This window comes from Punica granatum, chromosome 1 (assembly GCF_007655135.1).
Source record: "Punica granatum isolate Tunisia-2019 chromosome 1, ASM765513v2, whole genome shotgun sequence".
Classification (NCBI taxonomy): domain Eukaryota; kingdom Viridiplantae; phylum Streptophyta; class Magnoliopsida; order Myrtales; family Lythraceae; genus Punica; species Punica granatum.
In genome coordinates this window covers 16,986,473-17,003,983 of record NC_045127.1, presented here as the reverse complement: position 1 = coordinate 17,003,983, position 17,511 = coordinate 16,986,473, and the positions used below count along the sequence as shown (strand labels likewise).

The 17,511-nt window shown below is 40.0% G+C and overlaps 2 protein-coding genes across 11 annotated transcripts; one reads left to right on the top strand and one right to left on the bottom strand.

Annotated features, from left to right (window-relative positions):
* The first annotated feature begins 3,288 nt into the window (after positions 1–3,288).
* LOC116196919 (RNA polymerase sigma factor sigC-like) lies at positions 3,289–9,399 on the top strand. 3 transcript variants are annotated; one of them, XM_031526869.1, is made up of 7 exons: positions 3,307–3,618; positions 4,500–4,645; positions 4,744–5,307; positions 5,507–5,737; positions 7,009–7,149; positions 7,390–7,590; positions 8,296–9,397. In XM_031526869.1, the coding sequence occupies exons 1-7, from the start codon at positions 3,507–3,509 to the stop codon at positions 8,620–8,622; spliced, it is 1,722 nt and encodes a 573-aa protein (XP_031382729.1). In that variant the 5' UTR covers positions 3,307–3,506; the 3' UTR covers positions 8,623–9,397. The 3 variants fall into 3 exon arrangements, with proteins under 3 accessions (XP_031382748.1, XP_031382729.1, XP_031382739.1); XM_031526879.1 differs by having other exon boundaries at positions 3,323–3,618; positions 8,341–9,397; XM_031526888.1 differs by lacking the exon at positions 4,500–4,645 and having other exon boundaries at positions 3,289–3,618; positions 8,296–9,399.
* A 181-nt stretch (positions 9,400–9,580) lies between these two features.
* On the bottom strand, positions 9,581–16,783 carry LOC116196936 (target of rapamycin complex subunit LST8). Of its 8 annotated transcripts, XM_031526907.1 has the most exons (14): positions 16,568–16,780; positions 16,201–16,261; positions 14,290–14,417; positions 13,406–13,672; positions 12,808–12,935; positions 12,119–12,220; positions 11,914–12,026; positions 11,719–11,791; positions 11,418–11,495; positions 10,949–11,065; positions 10,759–10,853; positions 10,177–10,256; positions 9,991–10,050; positions 9,581–9,904 (listed from the first exon to the last, which is right to left on the bottom strand). In XM_031526907.1, exons 5-14 carry the CDS (start codon positions 12,916–12,918, stop codon positions 9,777–9,779), a joined length of 957 nt encoding a protein of 318 aa, XP_031382767.1. In that variant the 5' UTR covers positions 12,919–12,935; positions 13,406–13,672; positions 14,290–14,417; positions 16,201–16,261; positions 16,568–16,780; the 3' UTR covers positions 9,581–9,776. The 8 variants fall into 8 exon arrangements, 6 of the variants coding, with proteins under 6 accessions (XP_031382767.1, XP_031382797.1, XP_031382783.1 ...); XR_004154945.1 differs by lacking the exon at positions 13,406–13,672 and having other exon boundaries at positions 10,743–10,853; positions 16,568–16,781; XR_004154949.1 differs by lacking the exon at positions 13,406–13,672 and having other exon boundaries at positions 10,181–10,256; positions 10,743–10,853; positions 16,568–16,781.
* Positions 16,784–17,511: the final 728 nt, after the last annotated feature.

The window sequence follows — 17,511 nt, the reverse complement described above, 5'->3', positions numbered from 1 at the left end:
TTAGATTGCGGCAACAGAACAAGGTCCAACAGCTGAGGAGAGACAGCCCAGCCCGAGCTAGCCCAAACGAAATAAAGGCTGGAAAGACTTAAGTCCAGCGGGCTTTGGAATGAGACAGCAAGAGCCCAGTTCGGCGACTGAGAAGAGGCCCAGAGGTAGTAACGGGCCCAGTCCAGATCAATTAGTTTTGAGCGCTGCTCGCGGGCCCAATCCAGATCAGTCAGTTTTGGGCGCTGCTCCATTAGAGCAGATTATGGGCTGGACTTCAGAAATAAGGGCGAACTGGCTGATCGATACCGAAAGTGGGAGTGGGTCTGGAAATTCCACTAAATCTGTGGAGATCTCGAAGACTTACCGAGAGGGCCCGCATGGGAAAGAACTCAGTACAAATGAAGACAATGCTTCAGAGGAAGTAATTTCTCAACGGGTTTCTAGTAGACTCAAAGACTTCATCATTCATACTGCTCGCTATGAAACCCCCCTTCTCCATTCATCTCCGCGTACTCCTCAGGTATGTCTTATCCCATTGAGAGATTTATCGATTATTCAAATGTCTCTAAAAATCACAAAGTATTTCTAGCTGCCATTGATTCTGACAGAAAGCCCACATCTTATCGAGAGGTCGTCCGGGATCAAAAATGGAGAATTGCAATGACGGAAGAGATTCGCGCTCTTGAATTGAATCGAACATGGACAATCGAACAACTCCCTCCTGGTAAACGCCCTATCGGATGCAAGTGGATGTATAAGGTGAAGCGTCGGGCTGATGGCAGAGTAGAGCGTTATAAAGCTCGATTAGTTGCGAAGGGGTTCACGCAGGTGGAAGGAATTGATTATCATGAGACCTTTGCATCAGTAGCTAAGCTGGTAACTGTGCGATGTCTGTTGACAGTCGTAGTAGCAAATGAGTAGCAAATCCATCAAATGGATGTCAATAACGCCTTCTTGCACGGGGACTTAGACAAGGAAACCTACATAGAACTACCTCTGGATTTCTCCACTTCAAAGAATGGGAATGTGTGTAGGCTCCGCAAATCTCTATATGGTCTACGTCAAGCATCGAGGAATTGGTTCTCGAAGTTCGCTGATGCACTTCGACAATATGAGTTCATTCAATCCGGTGCGGACCATTCTCTTTTTACCATGGCTTGAGGTAATATCTTTCTTGGCGTATTAGTCTATATTGATGATTTGATCATAGTAGGCAACAATCTTAGTCATTGTGATTCCTTCAAGAGTTATCTGGATAAGTGCTTTCGCATAAAGGACTTGAGACCCCTAAAATATTTTCTTGGCATTGAAGTCACTAAAATGGACTCTGGACTTTTTCTAAATCAACGGAAGTATGTACTTGATATTTTGACTGAGTGCGGTATGTTGGCATCATGACTATCACAGTTCCCATGGAACAGTATCATTGACTGTCCACGAGTTCTAGTGACTTATTATCAGATCCTACTAAGTACAGATGTCTAATTGGGAGGCTCATTTATCTGACCATCACGAGATTAGAGATCAGTTATTCTCTCCATATCTTGGCACAATTTATGCAGGAACCACGCCAGGATCATTGAGGTGCCGCCATGCGGGTTCTTCGATACTTGAAGTAATCTCCCGGTCAAGGAATTTACTGCGGCCTACTTCTCTCAAGCTAGAAGCCTTTTGTGATTCAAATTGGGCAAGTTTTCCTTTGACCCGCCGCTTTATTATGGGTTATTTCATTATGCTTGGAGGCTACCCAGTCTCATGGAAAACGAAGAAACAAACAACAGTCTCACGCTCCTCTACTGAGCAGAATATCGCACAATGGCAGCAACTGCAAGTGAGGTGATTTGGTTGCGAAGTGTTCTTTCTTCCCTTTGAGTATAAATGACCGCACCTACTCGCCTATTCTGCAACAACCAGGCGGCGCTACACATTGCAACTAATCGTGTATTTCTCGAGCGAACAGAGCATATTGAGATCAACTGTCATTTCATTCGTAAACATCTCAAATCTGGTGTCGTGACTACCGACTATTTGCCTACGATGCTTTAATTGGCAGATATCTTTACGAAGGCATTGAGTCGAGATCGCTTCCGCTTCATTCTATCCAAGTTGGGCATTTGAGATCCTCATGCTCCAACTTGAGGGGGAGTATTAGGGATAATTTGGATTGTATAATTGTATTAAGGGAATTTGTAAATTTATCGGTCGATATACTTGGTAGTCGTAGATATTAGCCTAGAATGTTTTTCGCTTTCCTTTATTGTGTAACACTAAACAACTATTTATCCGTTCAACATAATGGAAAATAAGTTGGATCGTTCCAAATTTCACAAGAAGGAACACTGGAATTGCGACGTTGTCGTATAGTTGTTGGAGTCATCGTCCTCGAGCTTCTCACTGTGGCTGCACAAGAGCATGTGGTGCATGAGGTCTAGGGAGCCACTCTTATAGTGACTCCAATAAGTGACCGAGAAAGGCGGAGGAGGAAGAGGAAAAGGGAGGAGGGGGAGGGAGATAGAGAGTGGTAGGAGGGAGGCGACCAAGGTCATCAGACGACAGCCTAATATCGAAGCTGGACAAGCGACCATGAGAGGTAAAAGCAATAAAGAGAAATTGGAAAGGAGTGAAAATGAAACAAGAAAAATAGATAAAATTGCCTCACATGGACAAAATTGATGTTAACACGCATTTTCGTCCAAGACTAACTATTGACTAAATGGTCGGACTGAATGGATATAGCACAGGAGCTAATTGATGTAATAAAGGACTCAATTGATATAACAAATGACTCGATTGATGTAAATCGTTGCTCCCATGGACCAAAGTATTGTACTTTTCGTTTAAGGAACCCTAACTTGTCCATCTTAGGGATGAATTTGCCATTTAACTCCATATTCTTGAATATTACAATAAGAAATTCCATTAGAAAATTGTCGCGATTAAAAGAACAAAAACAAAAACAGTGTCATACTCGTACACCACAGCAAAGCATGACAGCATTCTTTTTTTTTTTCCTCCTATTTTATTATTTATTAATTTTTTAAACTTTTTATCTTATGAATTTCTTAAGAAAATTAACAGAAAACTAAATGTAAAGCTGGATGGAAAGTAAAATTACTATCTGGAAAATATAACAGATAACATAATATTAAGAGTATATATATTTCTAATAATTTTGGATTTTTATTATATTTATTGCAAAGATGAGTTCTTTTTCAAAAAATTAACACAAAGGGGAAGGGAGGAAGGGGGTTCCAATGCCAAATGGGGAGGGAGGGATTAAGAACCGGTGGCTGAGAGCAGACAACAAACGAAAACTGCCCAAATCATCAAAAAAAAAAAAAAAAGGGCACACAAAGGGCTCTCTGTCTCTGGTCTGTGTCTGCTTTTTCTCTGGTTCTCAAAATTCCTTCTCAAATAATTTTAAAAGGAATTTGATCGGTTAGATTCATTTTAATGGACAAAATTCCTCTCTTTTGCTCCCTCTCATCGACATTAGTAAGTTCACTGCTGCTGCCATGGGCATGGGCTTCAGGCTCAGTCTTCAGTGGGATTTCCCCTTTCGTCACCATAGCACTCCCTCCAGGCTCTCTTCTTGTCCTTCGCCCTCTTCCTCAACCTCTTGCAGTGGTGAGTCTTCACTTCCTTTGTTCTGCTTACTTACTTTTCCTGAACGATCGATCGTACATTACTGGTGGCTTCGGTGGTCGGAAAGTAAAAATAAATAAATAAATTCTTCAAAAAGGTTGGGTTGGCTGCCTCTGGTTATTGGGTCATCAAGAAGGGGAGAAAGAACGGATTCTTTCAGCAAATAAAAGATGCAAATGAAAGAAAGATTTGCCCTCTTGGTTTATTTTGGGTGTGCAGTTGGGAGTTCTGTATAAAGAGTCCATATTTGCGCGCAGTGGCGAAAACCCAACTGGGAGATTGAATCTTTTCCTAGGAGTTGAGATGAGACCCCATGAGTTTATCCTATATGTCAGATGATGGTTGTTTATTTGCATCAATGTGCTTTTGTAATACTTCAAGAACTCTTGGAAGTGTCAGAGCACTGGATTGAATCCTAGTCTTTAGCGGGACTTCCCAATCAGAAAAGAGGCAACCGTAAGCTCATCGAGGTGTACTCCTCGGCTGTAAAAGAGATCGCGCTTCTCAGCTAGCACATGCCATACTGGGGGGTCTTTTTGTCCCCACTGTTGTCATTGTTAACGAGATTGAAATTCCATTTTCGAATGTCAGTTTTAGGTTTGGGAAGTGTAGTAGCGTTCTTGGTATGCTTACCTCGATAATATTACCTTCTGTAAGAGCTAAGCATTTACGATTATCTGCTGGAACTGATACCATAAGATAAACCCCCTGCATAAAACCTAATACTATCTATTGTACAGCTAATTATGTGAGTTGGATCATCTAGGCTGCCAGTAGAACTTCACGTTGAAGTTCACCTGACTTGTCCTATATAGGCTAAAGTTATGCTTCTGACACTTGATTCTGTGTCTTGAATTATCTAGGTAGAGGCAGGGAGACTTCTTTTGAACCTACGAGGTTATCATTCCTGTCAAATATTGTGGAGGAGGGCGACACTCTCCACAAGGATGCGCTAAGAGCATATACTTGTTCATCCGCATCTCTCCCGACTCTAGAATATGATACCACGGTATTGGAGAGGATGAAGTTTTATCATTGTAACAACATCCATTTTTGCTGAATTCAGTTTTTGCACTTGAAGCTCTATTTTTTTGTTCTTTGTTGCAGGTAAGCATCGGAAAGAGATCGTGCAGTAGTCTAAGTAATAGTGATGGTGACTCGAATATCTATTCTGGAGGAAACAAATCTGCATCTGCAAAGGGCTTACAACCAGTTTCGGCTTCTCACTTTTCATTGTTAATGGAGAATCTCAATGCATTAGAAGCGACCATTTCTGCTGCCGATATATTGAATCTGGAGAGAGATATTCTGCTGCAGTTAGGAAGGCTCGGAGCTCTAAAGTTATTTCAGACATGTCTCTCTAAGGCTCTTAGTGCCTCCATGCCCGAACCTTTTGACTTGTCTTTTGCCATGATTGAACAAAAAGAGGAACAAAAAGGAAGAGAAGAAATAGAAAAAATTGCTGAAACAATCATTCGGTCGGGGAAAGGGGGACTAAGAAAATCTAAACGAGAAGGAGACTCTAAAAAAGCCAACCAAATGTTGAAGAGTTCATTGCTTCCGTCTACTGATGTTCAACCCGTGAATTCTTCTGCAAGACAAACGTCGAACTCCAAGAGAAGAAAATCAACGATTGCCAAAAATGAAGCTGAAATGTCAAAAGGAGTCAAGGTGACTTCTAACTTCTATGATGTGATATGTAACAGGAAAATATCCCATGTTTTCATTTTCATCATGTATGAAGACAAGAACCTTTCCTTTACTCTTCAGTTTTCCAAAATAGAAGCCTCTTGTTTAGCCATATTTCATTATTTTTTGTATTTCAGAAGAAAGAAAGAGCAAAAACAGAAAATTTTCCTCAATGATACAGGTGATTGCACACTTGGAGAGGATAAGGACAATCTTAGAAGAGGAGACGGGGCAAGTGGTGAGCTTGGCCTGCTGGGCAGAAGCAGCTGGAGTTGATGAGAAAGATCTGCAGCGGTCTCTGCATTTTGGGTGGTTTTGCAGGGACGAGATTCTGAGGAGTACTCGCTCCTTAGTTCTGTTCCTTGCAAGGAACTATAGGGGTCTTGGGATTGCACTTGAAGATCTAGTTCAGGTAATTTTCACTCTTTGCTAACTTCGTTCATCCAACTTTATTACTTATCTTCTCACGCACTGACTCTGGATTCTGATGATATCACTGGTGCTGGGTAGAACGAAAAATTGTACTAAGATAATTTACTTGATTTAAGTTATGCATTGGCACTTCTGATCTGAGCTTGCGCATGACTGTGTAGGATAACAGTACCTAAGAGTGAAATTTCCAAAAACTTCTGGCTTGTTTGATTTCAAAGTGTGATTTTAAAATCAAACTTTAACTTAATTCTACCCACAATAAAACAAAATAACTCATACAAAGTCAAAGGGTGGGCCCCATTTATACCACTCTTTTTTCCACAACAAAACAAAATAACTCATACAAAGTCAAAGGGTGAGCCCCATACATAACAATTTATACCACTCTTTTTCAAAATCAAAATCTGATTTTAAAATCCTACTTTGAAACCAAGCGCAGCATTCGTGTTCTCCATGTATTTCTCTTTGATCCCAATAAGAGTGAACTTTGTCTAGTGCCTTCAGTACTGTCGCAGGGCCATGATTGGCGGCAGTCTGTTTTACATCTTTGCTCAATAGGGTAAAACATAGTTCTTCTTTACATGGATTGAGGATATCTGGGCATCACGGTCAACCAATATCTGGAGAATTCATGATTCTCCCGTTGAATAAAAGAACCAACTGGTTCAGACCAGTCCTGTGGGTAAAGCAATTGGTCTGTGCCTGTTTTTACATTTCCATCCTCGCCCAAGAACCAGACTACAAGATATGGTCAGTTTGAAATCTGCTCTGCTCACATGTCACCCAAATATGGTATGACCTTGCAATTAATTAATGAGGCACATTGTGTTCCTTGTCCTGCAAAAAGTAGAATATGGTGGGGACCCAATGGATATTATTGACTGCCTAAGCGCACTTGCGACTTAGGCAACCCCTTGGATTCCAAGCTATATATATAGGTTGAACCTCTGTCCATAAGAATGGTTTGCACGTCTTCTCCACTTCTCCTTGCAGATGTGCACCAAACCTAAAAGCTTTTGGAGAGCAGTTTATGCTCTACCTTTAGTTGAAAATGCTTACAAATAACTTTACAATGGCAGTGACATAGTCTTCTGCTGTCAACCTGTTTTAACTTCATTATCAGGACCTACTCAAAATTCACCTTTGAGAAAATTTGAAAGAGCTAAGTGGGACCTGTTCATTTCTAACCTCTGGTGCTTTCCTTATCTGTAGATTTCTAAACTATAAGTATCTTCTAAAATATGCGAACAGGCTGGAAATATGGGAGTCATCATTGGGGCAGAGAGGTTTGATCACACGAGAGGCTGCAGATTCTCAACTTATGTCCAATACTGGATCAGGAAATCAATGTCAAGAATGGTTTCTCGACACGCCAGAGGAATAAGAGTTCCTGTAAGTAAAACTTTTTACTTTGTAGTCTGTTGGCTGGGAAGTTCTAACCAAACATCCAGTGTAGAAAATATTTCTTCAGACAGGTTGATTGCTACTGTTGATTGCGAGGAGTCTTAGTGGTTTGTGACTGTCTTGGTCTTAAGGAATCTTTTCTAGACAGTACTGGCCAGCAATCTCTATATCGGAACAATTTCACTCTTCCTTATTTTTTCTCGTTGTTCTATCTGTCCTATTTCTCAGTACACCTTGAGCAGTGCGATAAATCAAATACAAAAGGCCCGGAAGAGCCTCAACTATCACAATGGGAAATACCCAGATGATGAGGAGATTGCGAAATTCTCAGGTTTATCTGTGGCAAAGATTAAATCAGCTAGCAAATGCCTCAGAGTTGTTGGCTCAATCAATCAGAAAGTGGGAGATTGTATCAGTGCAAAGTACATGGTATGAAAGACTTCTTTCACCATCGTTATTTTTTAAGCCATCAAAGTTTCGGTGATAAGCGAGCTTCTCATGCTCTTTCTGATTTTTGCTTCATTAGTATCATATCTGGGTTTGTGGTTTGAGAATTTTTTGTTAAGGTTTTCGGTATTGAGCTATTCTTCGAAAGAGATGATCTATGTAGTCAGTGAAGCAGGATTCACAGAAATGGTATAGAAGATCTTTCAAAAGAATATATATCATGAATTCATGGAAAAATTGGATTCTTTGAAAACAAGAATTCGCCAGTTCACGGAAAGTCTGGACTTAACCGGCTCATCCTAAGTGAGAATCAACCAGCAGTTTTCTTTTTCAAAACTTGAGGGAGTTTTGCATTAGAAATATGAAGACATTTCTTTGGAGATGGCGTGGACGAGGGTTAGAGTAGATTTTACAGAAATTCTGAGCGTTGGTGACTAAAATGGAATTGCATTCCATGACGTAATTCCTAATCCATTGCATGATGTAACAGATGAGCCCATACCAAAAGAAGGATAGAAGTCTATTTTAGGTCAAATAGGAACGGAAAGAATTTGACAGATCTGTGTTTCCTTCTTTTACATAGTATTTTAATTGGTATTCTGTTGTTCGATTCGATTGATAGAACAAACGAATAGAATAGAGCATCAACCTCTTTTCGCTTAATTTCTGATGTTTTGAACTTCCTAGGGATGTCTTCCAATAGCAGTGTTGGGATCATTAATTGTTATGCAGGAACTTGCACCTGACCTTGCAATAAAGAGCCCGGAGAAAACTGTGATGAGGCAACACCTGAGGAGTGAGATCTACGAGCTCTTAAATGGCTTGGACGTGAGAGAGAAGCAAGTCCTAATGTTACGATACGGGCTTAGAGACCATCGACCCAGGTCTCTTGAAGAGATTGGGAGGATATTCCGGGTCAGCAAGGAGTGGATCAGAAAGATCGAGAAGAAAGCCCTGAAGAAGCTCAGAGACTTGGAAACCTGTCAAAGTCTGAGCCATTACTTGAATCTCTAGTCCAAGCAATGGAAGTTTCTTTTTGAGATTCTCGGCATATCAGGCGAAGTGTTGCCGAGAATTGAATCAGAGATCCGTGAAAAAGAAAAAAGGAAAAAAAAGAAAAATGAAATGAATGCCATGGAATGCTTGATTGTTGGAGCTCATAATCCCGAAAGATGCATGGAGTTGGGTTTTGATTTGCCGAGCACATGAAGTCCAACATGGAGAAACCTTCTCTTTTGAGTTCCTTCAGTTAGAAGAAAAAGATATGATTCAACTGGACTGGGTCGTGGACCCGGCAAATCAGGTGACAACAGAGTTGAAGGTGTTCATGCTATTATCTTTTCGTCTATGAGTAGGTAAGATTTTTAGATTGAAAAACATTACATTATACTTTACATTATAGTGTTATAGAATAAGTTCAACACAGCCATAACAATGGTTAGAGAAAACAAGATCAGCCCCTAGCTTGCCTAGCCGAAACCTGTTCTGATCCCTCTGACCATCAGATTTAGCTTCAGTCATTGGCTTCCACGGACTATGGCCATCAAATTTGGTTTCAGTCATTGTCTTCCACGGCCTAATCCTCCCGGCAGAGAATATCCTATGTGACAAGCGACCCACTGATGCAGAATACAGCTAATGGTGCTGCGCCTTTAAGGATGGATAGAATTCGATGATGATTTTTCCTCAACTTTTGGACATAGGATTGTCAGGCAGGCTGGGTGGAAAATGATTGTGTTTATAGTAATTTAATCACGTAATTATACCAAAAAGGTGTCATTAATGTGTTGATGACTTCGTTGTTTGAATTATGAAGTGAACGACCTAGAAGTTGTACCTTTCGGACTCATGTGCCTCTTTATATATGACGGGTTGGACTTATACACTTGAAAAACTCAAAACCGATTACAAGCCTGAATCACCACATATGGACAGATACCGCAACTCTGCTCTGAAAAATATGAACTTGGACTTCTGCAGAAAGGCTATCAATTGCTATGTTTTGGTCACTGAAATGATGCTACAACCACCATGGTTAACTCCAGACAAATGCACATCACACATTCTTTTATCCTCTGTACAGAAAACCATTTAAATTAGAAGGACGATAAGGTTATCGAACGGTGTAAAAACAGGCAGACGCGTTGCAGAACAATAGTTCAGAATTTTCAGCAAGGGGAAGTTTCAGCTCCATCATGAAGCGCGCAACATGTCGTGGCTTTATGATGCCCCTGATAGACCTTTATTTCTTCTCCACTTGCCATGGACCACAACCTGGCAGTCGTGTCAGATGAAGCTGCGCACGAGAAAAAGTGATTGGGTTATTCGGTTACAATAGGTTCTACATCTGCACCATCTTTCTTTCAAGAGATGAGGGCATGCCTGTAATAAGATAGGCGCCATCAACTGAGAAAACGCAGTCCCACACCCAGCGTTGATGACCTTGAAATCACATAGAAGCATGCCCACTTAGTTTTCTTTAATAGTAGCTTCAAATGGAAACCATTGATGAATGATCATTGGGAACACAAATGGGAAGCATGAGGGAAGACAAGTTCCTGAATTTACCAACCAAAGTCTTCTCCAATGTGAAGCCATCGACGTTCCAGATCTTGACAGTATGATCAGAAGAAGCAGTTGCCAGGTATCTGCAACATAATATGCAATCCTAATCATGCAACCAAACAATTGATTTGCCATCGCTTGTAGAACGGGACCAAGGAACGAGTCGCACTTCAAAACTGGCTGCAAAAACCCTTTTCTTCTTTTTCCTTTTCCCCCTTTATTTTAAGTTTTCCAGATACACACACGAAAAGGAGCAAGTTAGTCTTCATTGTGGCATCCTTTTGAAACTTTCTAGCTTCTCAAAAGAAATTTTAGATTTGGAGTTTCACCACTATGTATTGATCTGCTGCAACTTTCCACTGGCCAAAATAAACTAATATCTTGACTCTTATATCTTGCAAGTTTTAGGAAAACAGTTCGACCACTCAGGATTGAGCTGACCAGCTCATCTAATTCTCTCACTGGTTTAAAAACCAGACCGAACATGTCCGTCACTAAGAAATATGTTAAGACTAAAATAAAACACTAAGAAATACGAACGTGTTCAGAGGCTAAAAGAAACTACAGACTTTGAAAAAGAGAAACCTATGGGGTTCACAGAACTCAGGCGAAAGAAGACACTTGAGGATGTATCCATTATGTGCCTGAAGCTTATGAAGTGGCTCAAAGTTGGTCATTGTCTGCAAGAGAGAGTCACTCTCAGTAATGAAGGAATAGGAAAACAAACATCAGTTGAAGAAACAATGTTGCTTTGACACAGCAGGAATATATTTACCTGGTTTCCTCTTAACAAACGCCAAACATAACAAGTCCCATGATTATTTGCAGCAACCACCAAGCTTCCATCCCACATTACAGTCAGAGATCTCACTGCTGTATCCACCTCTGGAACCTGAGTTTTGTTCACTAGTGGGTTCAATAAAAATCATACCATGGTTCGCTCACAAAGAAGTGAGACATTGAGTTTGGAACCAATATTAGGGGATATCATTCATCAAATTTATATGTAGTAGTACAAAGTACTAGCTTGAGCAAGAAGCCCATGCAGAAAAAAGGGCAATGAGGGTATGAAGCTTGTCCCTGTGTTCGTAAAAGAGTGCTGCTTCGCCAAATTTAACATCTAATGCAATTTCGGGCTCATATATGCCCCTAATGTCCACAAAACTCACATCTTCCAACAGAAACGGGAAAATGGACAATATCTGAGCACGGATAAACATAGATATAAGGAGATCAGGACATACGAGCTCGCAGCTGCATGAGTTTGCTGTCAAATCCCACACGCGAATATTTCCATTTTGGTCGCCAGATATCAGCTCAGTCTGGAGAAAAATCAAACATGAGCAATACAAATCCCAGGAATCTTGTTGCATTCATAGTCCTCATGAAATATGCATGTGCCCCCATGTGTGAGCACGTGCAAACACGTGTTTTCTTGTTTGACTTTCTAAGCATTAATATGATACTGAATCAATTTCCAAATAGCTTAACAGAAGTCACATATGCATCAATGATTTAGCAGGCCTATCAAATAAACAAATTGACCTGATTAGGGTGAAGAACGACCGTATTCACAGCGGCCCGGCTTTCATATTCTCTCTGACAACCCCCAGGAGCCCTGTGTTTGAAATTTGAATCAAGATGAGACAACAGTTTTGCTTTTGGCGAGTACAATGAACCCACATGTACCTGTTCGCCAAACATGAAAACCATTCGATAAATCAAGGAAACTTGAACTACCTCAGATCCCAAATCTTTACAGTGCCATCTTCAGAGCCTGAATACATCCAATTTCCATCACACTGAAACCCCACAGCCATGACATTATTGGTATGAGAATCGAAACTTCTCACCTGCCAATTAGTGTGAATGAATAAATTAGTATGGACAAATCCTGGCAACTGAAAACCTAAAAAATATGACAGTGCAGGCTGTAGAGACATACTGGTTGCGGACTGTTTGAGTTGATATCGAACAGTCTAATATGGGGATTTCCAGCAGCAGCAAGGTGGCGTTTGTCTGGAGTTATCTCAAGCCGATTAACTTGCTGGAATCATTATCCACAACAAATCAATTTGCAAATGAAAATATCAAACTTTATGACATTTCTTGTTATTCAAAATTGTAGGATGTGAACACATGAGGCACAGCATTTTCTCTTCAAATCCACTCGGTAACAACTGTATTGTCAACCTTCCCTTTATCTTCACTATTCAAACAATAATAAAGCATGTAAAGAAAGCACAAATTACAAAGTCAAGATTTCCACCGTACCCAAGAATCACTGCAGAAAGATCAGAACTATGGCTATTTCTAACAATATATTGGAGAAAAAGAATCATCATCCAGCTAGGATTCCTACCAGCCTACTGGAAGAGTCACATTGAAGGTCCTATCATACTAGCAGGCCACCAGCAAAGGGAACCCGATAACTAAAACCCCAAGAAATGTAATCCAACTCTATGTAGATTCACACTAGATTAAGCAAATACACTATCAGCTCAAAGTTGGCAAAATTGTCGATGGTGAGAGATCAATTTACTAGATTCAAGCACAAAAAATGACATATTTTTAAAAAATTAAACCACATAATTATTCACAAAGAATGACTCATCGAGAATCAACAATCCATACCGAATCTGGGTACTGGATCGTGCGGTAGCAACGTCCGCTTTTGGCTTCCCAAAACTTAATCGCGTGATCATAGCTAGCAGTCGCGAGGATCACCGACGGCTGTTGGCTCATCCTCCAATCCCTTACACCTAATCACATTGAAAGAAATGGATTAGTAGATTAAACTTGATGCCACATGTTAAATCCCACAAGAAAACTTCTATACAATTAATCAGAACAGAGTGAAAATTAAAGAGAAAATCACCCCTTTAATTGGATCAAGGCCGAATTTTCATCAGTGGATTAGAGTTTTTAAGGGGTTTTTGGCTGATGCTGAAATAAAAATCCTTTTTTTTTTTTTGGGAAACAGTTTCCTTCCCTAGTGCTATTGTTCATGAGTTCATGCCATTAAGTTTGAGGACAGTGCATTTTGGGGTAATTTTTTTAATGATATGATACAAATTCAGACCTCAAAATAATTTTTTTGCAGTAGCAGTACGACAGCAACATAGCAGCAAGCAACAACTCAAAATTACAGAGATTCAAGAGAAAAAATTTGCTAATTGCCAACTGGTCGAGAGAAGGCTCAAAATCACAGATTATTGTTATACATTCAGACCTCAACAGAGGCTCGGCTTGTTGAGGGCCACGGCAGCGGCAGCAGCAGCTCGCGCTGGGGCAGGACGTCGAAAGAAGGAACAGCTCGTAGCTCAAGCAGCAGCAGGTGGTCGCAGCTCGAGCAGAGGAGCTGGAGCAGAGCAAATGGTTGGTCACGGGCCTCGAGAGGGTTGCTGATTGGAGTAGAGGAGGTGGTACAGGAGCAGAGCAGCAGAGGAGGCCATGAAGAGCAGCGGAGAAGGCCACGAGTGGCAGAGAAGGCCACGAGCTGGTCTCATCGGAAGTCAGTTGGGGGAAGAAAAGCCGAAGGGGAAGAGGGAGAGCAGAACAGACGTGGTAGAAAAGAAGAGAAGACGATTTAGGGTTTATTATAGGTTTCTGAGATTGATATAAAAGCTAACAAGGTCCATTTATTAACACTACATAAACTACAGGGGCCATTTAAGAAAGAAGCAAAATCCAGGAGGCAAACTGTAACGGGACATTTTATAATTTACAATTGGGAAAGAGCCTTTTTTGGTCATCAACCTTTACCTACTTGTTAGTTTCCATCCTAAACCTATTTCTTCGTTCAATTCTATCTTAACGTTACATAATTTGTTTGTTTTAGTCGTATCGTTAATGTTTCTCTCAAAATACTACTTTTCCATCCAAAATATTTTTAAATATATTATTTGGTTAAAAGCAAATTTCGAAAATACAAAAAAAAAAAAAGAAGAAGGGAAAATTCAGGAGATCCACCAGCAGCTCAAAGTTGGCAAAATTGTCGATGGTGGAGAGATCAAGATACTAGATTTAAGCACAAATGCCACAAACAATGACAGATTTCCTTAAAAAATTAAACCACTTGACGAGAATGACTCATCCAACATCAACAAAAGGTACCTTATCAGGGTACTGGATCATGTGGTAGCAGCATTCGCTTTTGGCTTCCCAAAATTTAATCGTGTGATTGTAGCTAGCAGTCGCGAGGATCACCTATGGCTGTTGACTCATTCTTCAATCCCTTACACCTAATCAAAGTGAATAAAATGGATTAGTAGATGAAACTTGATGCCGCCAGATGTTAAATCTCATCACAAAACTTACATACAATTAATCAAAACAGAGTGAAAATTCGAGAAACAATCGCCCCTTTAATTGGATAGAGGTCGAATTTTCATCAGCGGATTAGGGTTTCTAAAGGATTTTTGGTTGATGCTGAAACAAAATTCATTTTTTTAGGGAAAAGGTTCCTCTCCTTAGTGTTTTCGTTAAAGACAGCTCGTGCCATTACGTTTTGTAACTCTTTCAGGATACTGCAAAACTTCTTTTTCTTCTTTTGGGGTTAATTCTTTTCATGATTAGGGGTTTTCTTTTTTCTTTTTTTTCAGGGTGAACTCTTTTATTAATTATTATCCAGGACAAGTTTAAAAGAGAAAATAGGATCTATATATTAATGTATAGTAAAATTGGTGCAATAATGCCATTCATAATACTCTAACTAGCCAAACACCCCCAATTACTTAGAAAAGTTAAAGACATTTATAATACTCTAACTAGCCCATTCATTAATTCTAATTACTCAGAAGAATTAATGATCAATCTTTCAAAAATTATAAAAATAAATATATAAATAAAAGAATTAAAGGTAGGTTTACAAATTAGTTTAGAAACACCCAAATGGCTGTGAGATAAAACGATTATCAGAGATTAATATAACACATAATTTTACATAGTATTAGTAGGTCTTAGTACATTGATAATTCATTCATCTATATAAAATCAGTGGAACTGAAATACTAGTCTTACTTAACAGCCAACAAATAATCTAACAAGATTGAAAAAATTTGTGAGAATTGTAGATATACATTTCTAAGTATGTTGATAAGCTGTAAATTTCCCTTTCTATAATCAGTTTTGAAAGGAGGGACAAAAAGAGTCTCGGTCATATTAATATTTATCGACAAGGGTTACCAAAGGAATTTGCAAAGAGAGTCGTTTTTTTTGTTTTCTTTAGGGGAACGCAAAGATAGTCTCTTAAAAGTAATGAAATTACGAAAATACTTAAAAGAAAAGGCATAGCTGAGATACCGATATTTAACTAATTTAGCTTTAAAAGGTTGTAACTTCAATTCAAAAGTTAGGAAATTAGGCAACAATCCAATGTTCATAGGCCGATATCACAATGCCATTTGAAATTCGATATTACAACTAAATTCAATCTGAAAATGTTACAAACTTGATTTAAACAATTTGCTAAAGGTGCAATTTATTTTGCGTGCCATCATCGTCTTAAAGTAAATGGCCTTTGTCTGTTCAGTGCGTCAAGACTCCCAACACATGGGGGCAGGAAAACCATATGCCACACTTCCACAATTATATGTAAATATGTCCCTACTTTTAAATACTGTATGTATATCCATTTCACCTAAACCAGTCGACTCGCTTCCTCATAGACCAGAAAAAAGAATAAGTGTCATTTTCTATAATTAAACTCATGTTTGTCTTTGTTTTATGATCAGATTAACTTTGAGCACACATTTAAAAGGACGGGTCCCAGGGCAATTGCATAAACTACTAAGAAGTATCTCTGAACCAATTCTTTTATCCTGTACCAGAATATAGGTTATCACGTAGAAAGTCTTTCCATTTATCGCTTATTCTGTGTTTTTTCCGGTCATGGTCTAATAGACTCACGCACGGGAAGTGTTCATCGCGCCATCTATGCAGAGCATACTACATTTACACGGAGGAGATCGAATCGATCGCTTCCTGCAGACGAATTCAAGGCTGTGAAAAGGATGAGCAACTTACTGTTGAACGGAGACCCTAAGATGGCGGACATGCCTTGCAGTCCCAGCTCCAAAGTCAGCTCCTGCCAATGCCAATGGTAAAGTCGTTTCCCTTCATTCATATGGTATAGAACAGAAGGCAATTATCACAGACCCCAAAGATCGAGGGCAATCGTCAGCTCAATGACCGAAAGAGAGTACACATGTTACATTACATCTCTCTATCTCTAACTCTCTGATCAGCAATCAAACTATCAGAAGCTCTTGACGAAATCATCGGTTTGATCACTCACGAGGAATAAAGATTGATCTTTCTCATGCTATGACAATCGAATCAACCCAAAGAGGGGTAAAGAAATGAAGCATCACAGATGAGAGTAATAGCAGACCACATGCGAACCGGCTGGTAATCGAGGGCCGTGGGTAGCGGTGGCGCAATACAGAAGGCCACGCGTGGAGTCGGAGGGACGGAGAAAGTGGACGCGGGGGAGAGGTGGCTGTCGGAGACGGAGGGATCGCCGGTCACTGTGCGTAAACGAGGGAGGCAGGCAGAGGTCGGTCAATGTCAGTCAGTGAGGTTTATTAGCGATTTTTTTTATCTTTTTTTATTGACCAAGACACAATTTCAGCGGAAGAAATTGATGATTGATATGGCCGGGCTCAGAGGAACTGTGGATGGGCTGGGCCGTGGGACTAAAAGGCCCAAATGTAAATTTCACCGAGGTGATTGGTGAGGCCGATGAAGTACTTTTTTTCCGGTGTACTTAGAAGCTTAATTCGCCCCGGCTAATTCAGATTCAGAACCTCAATGCGCCTGGCTCATCCAGGTTCGAGTTGGGTCTGCTTTCGAGGGGGTGAAACTCTCCCTATCGTAGAATTTTCTCATTCACAAAACTAAAGTCGGATATTTTGCTCAAGGGAAAGAGGTGCAAAGCAACTTGAACCAACTCATACTAGTGATGAAGTATTTAAGAGATGCACATTAGTAAGATCACCGAAGTTCGTTTTAGGGCGTTGATGATAAATTTACACACGAGCCACCACAAACGTCTTGTTAATGCATATAGCACATGATATTTTTAAAAATTTCACGGATGTTGTAGGAAAAAAAAAAGCACGCAATATTTTTTTTTTAGTAGCATATAGCACATTGTTAAGGGGATGTGGCAGATTTAATACATACTTTTAAAATTGCATAAAAGTGCCTATCATTTAGATTTCAAGCCAACTTTAGTACCCGTGAAAATTTCATGCGAATATGACGGAATTGCCAAGGTGACATACATTTTGATAGAGCCGACGACCTTGAGACGACGGACACAGCGGTGATCTG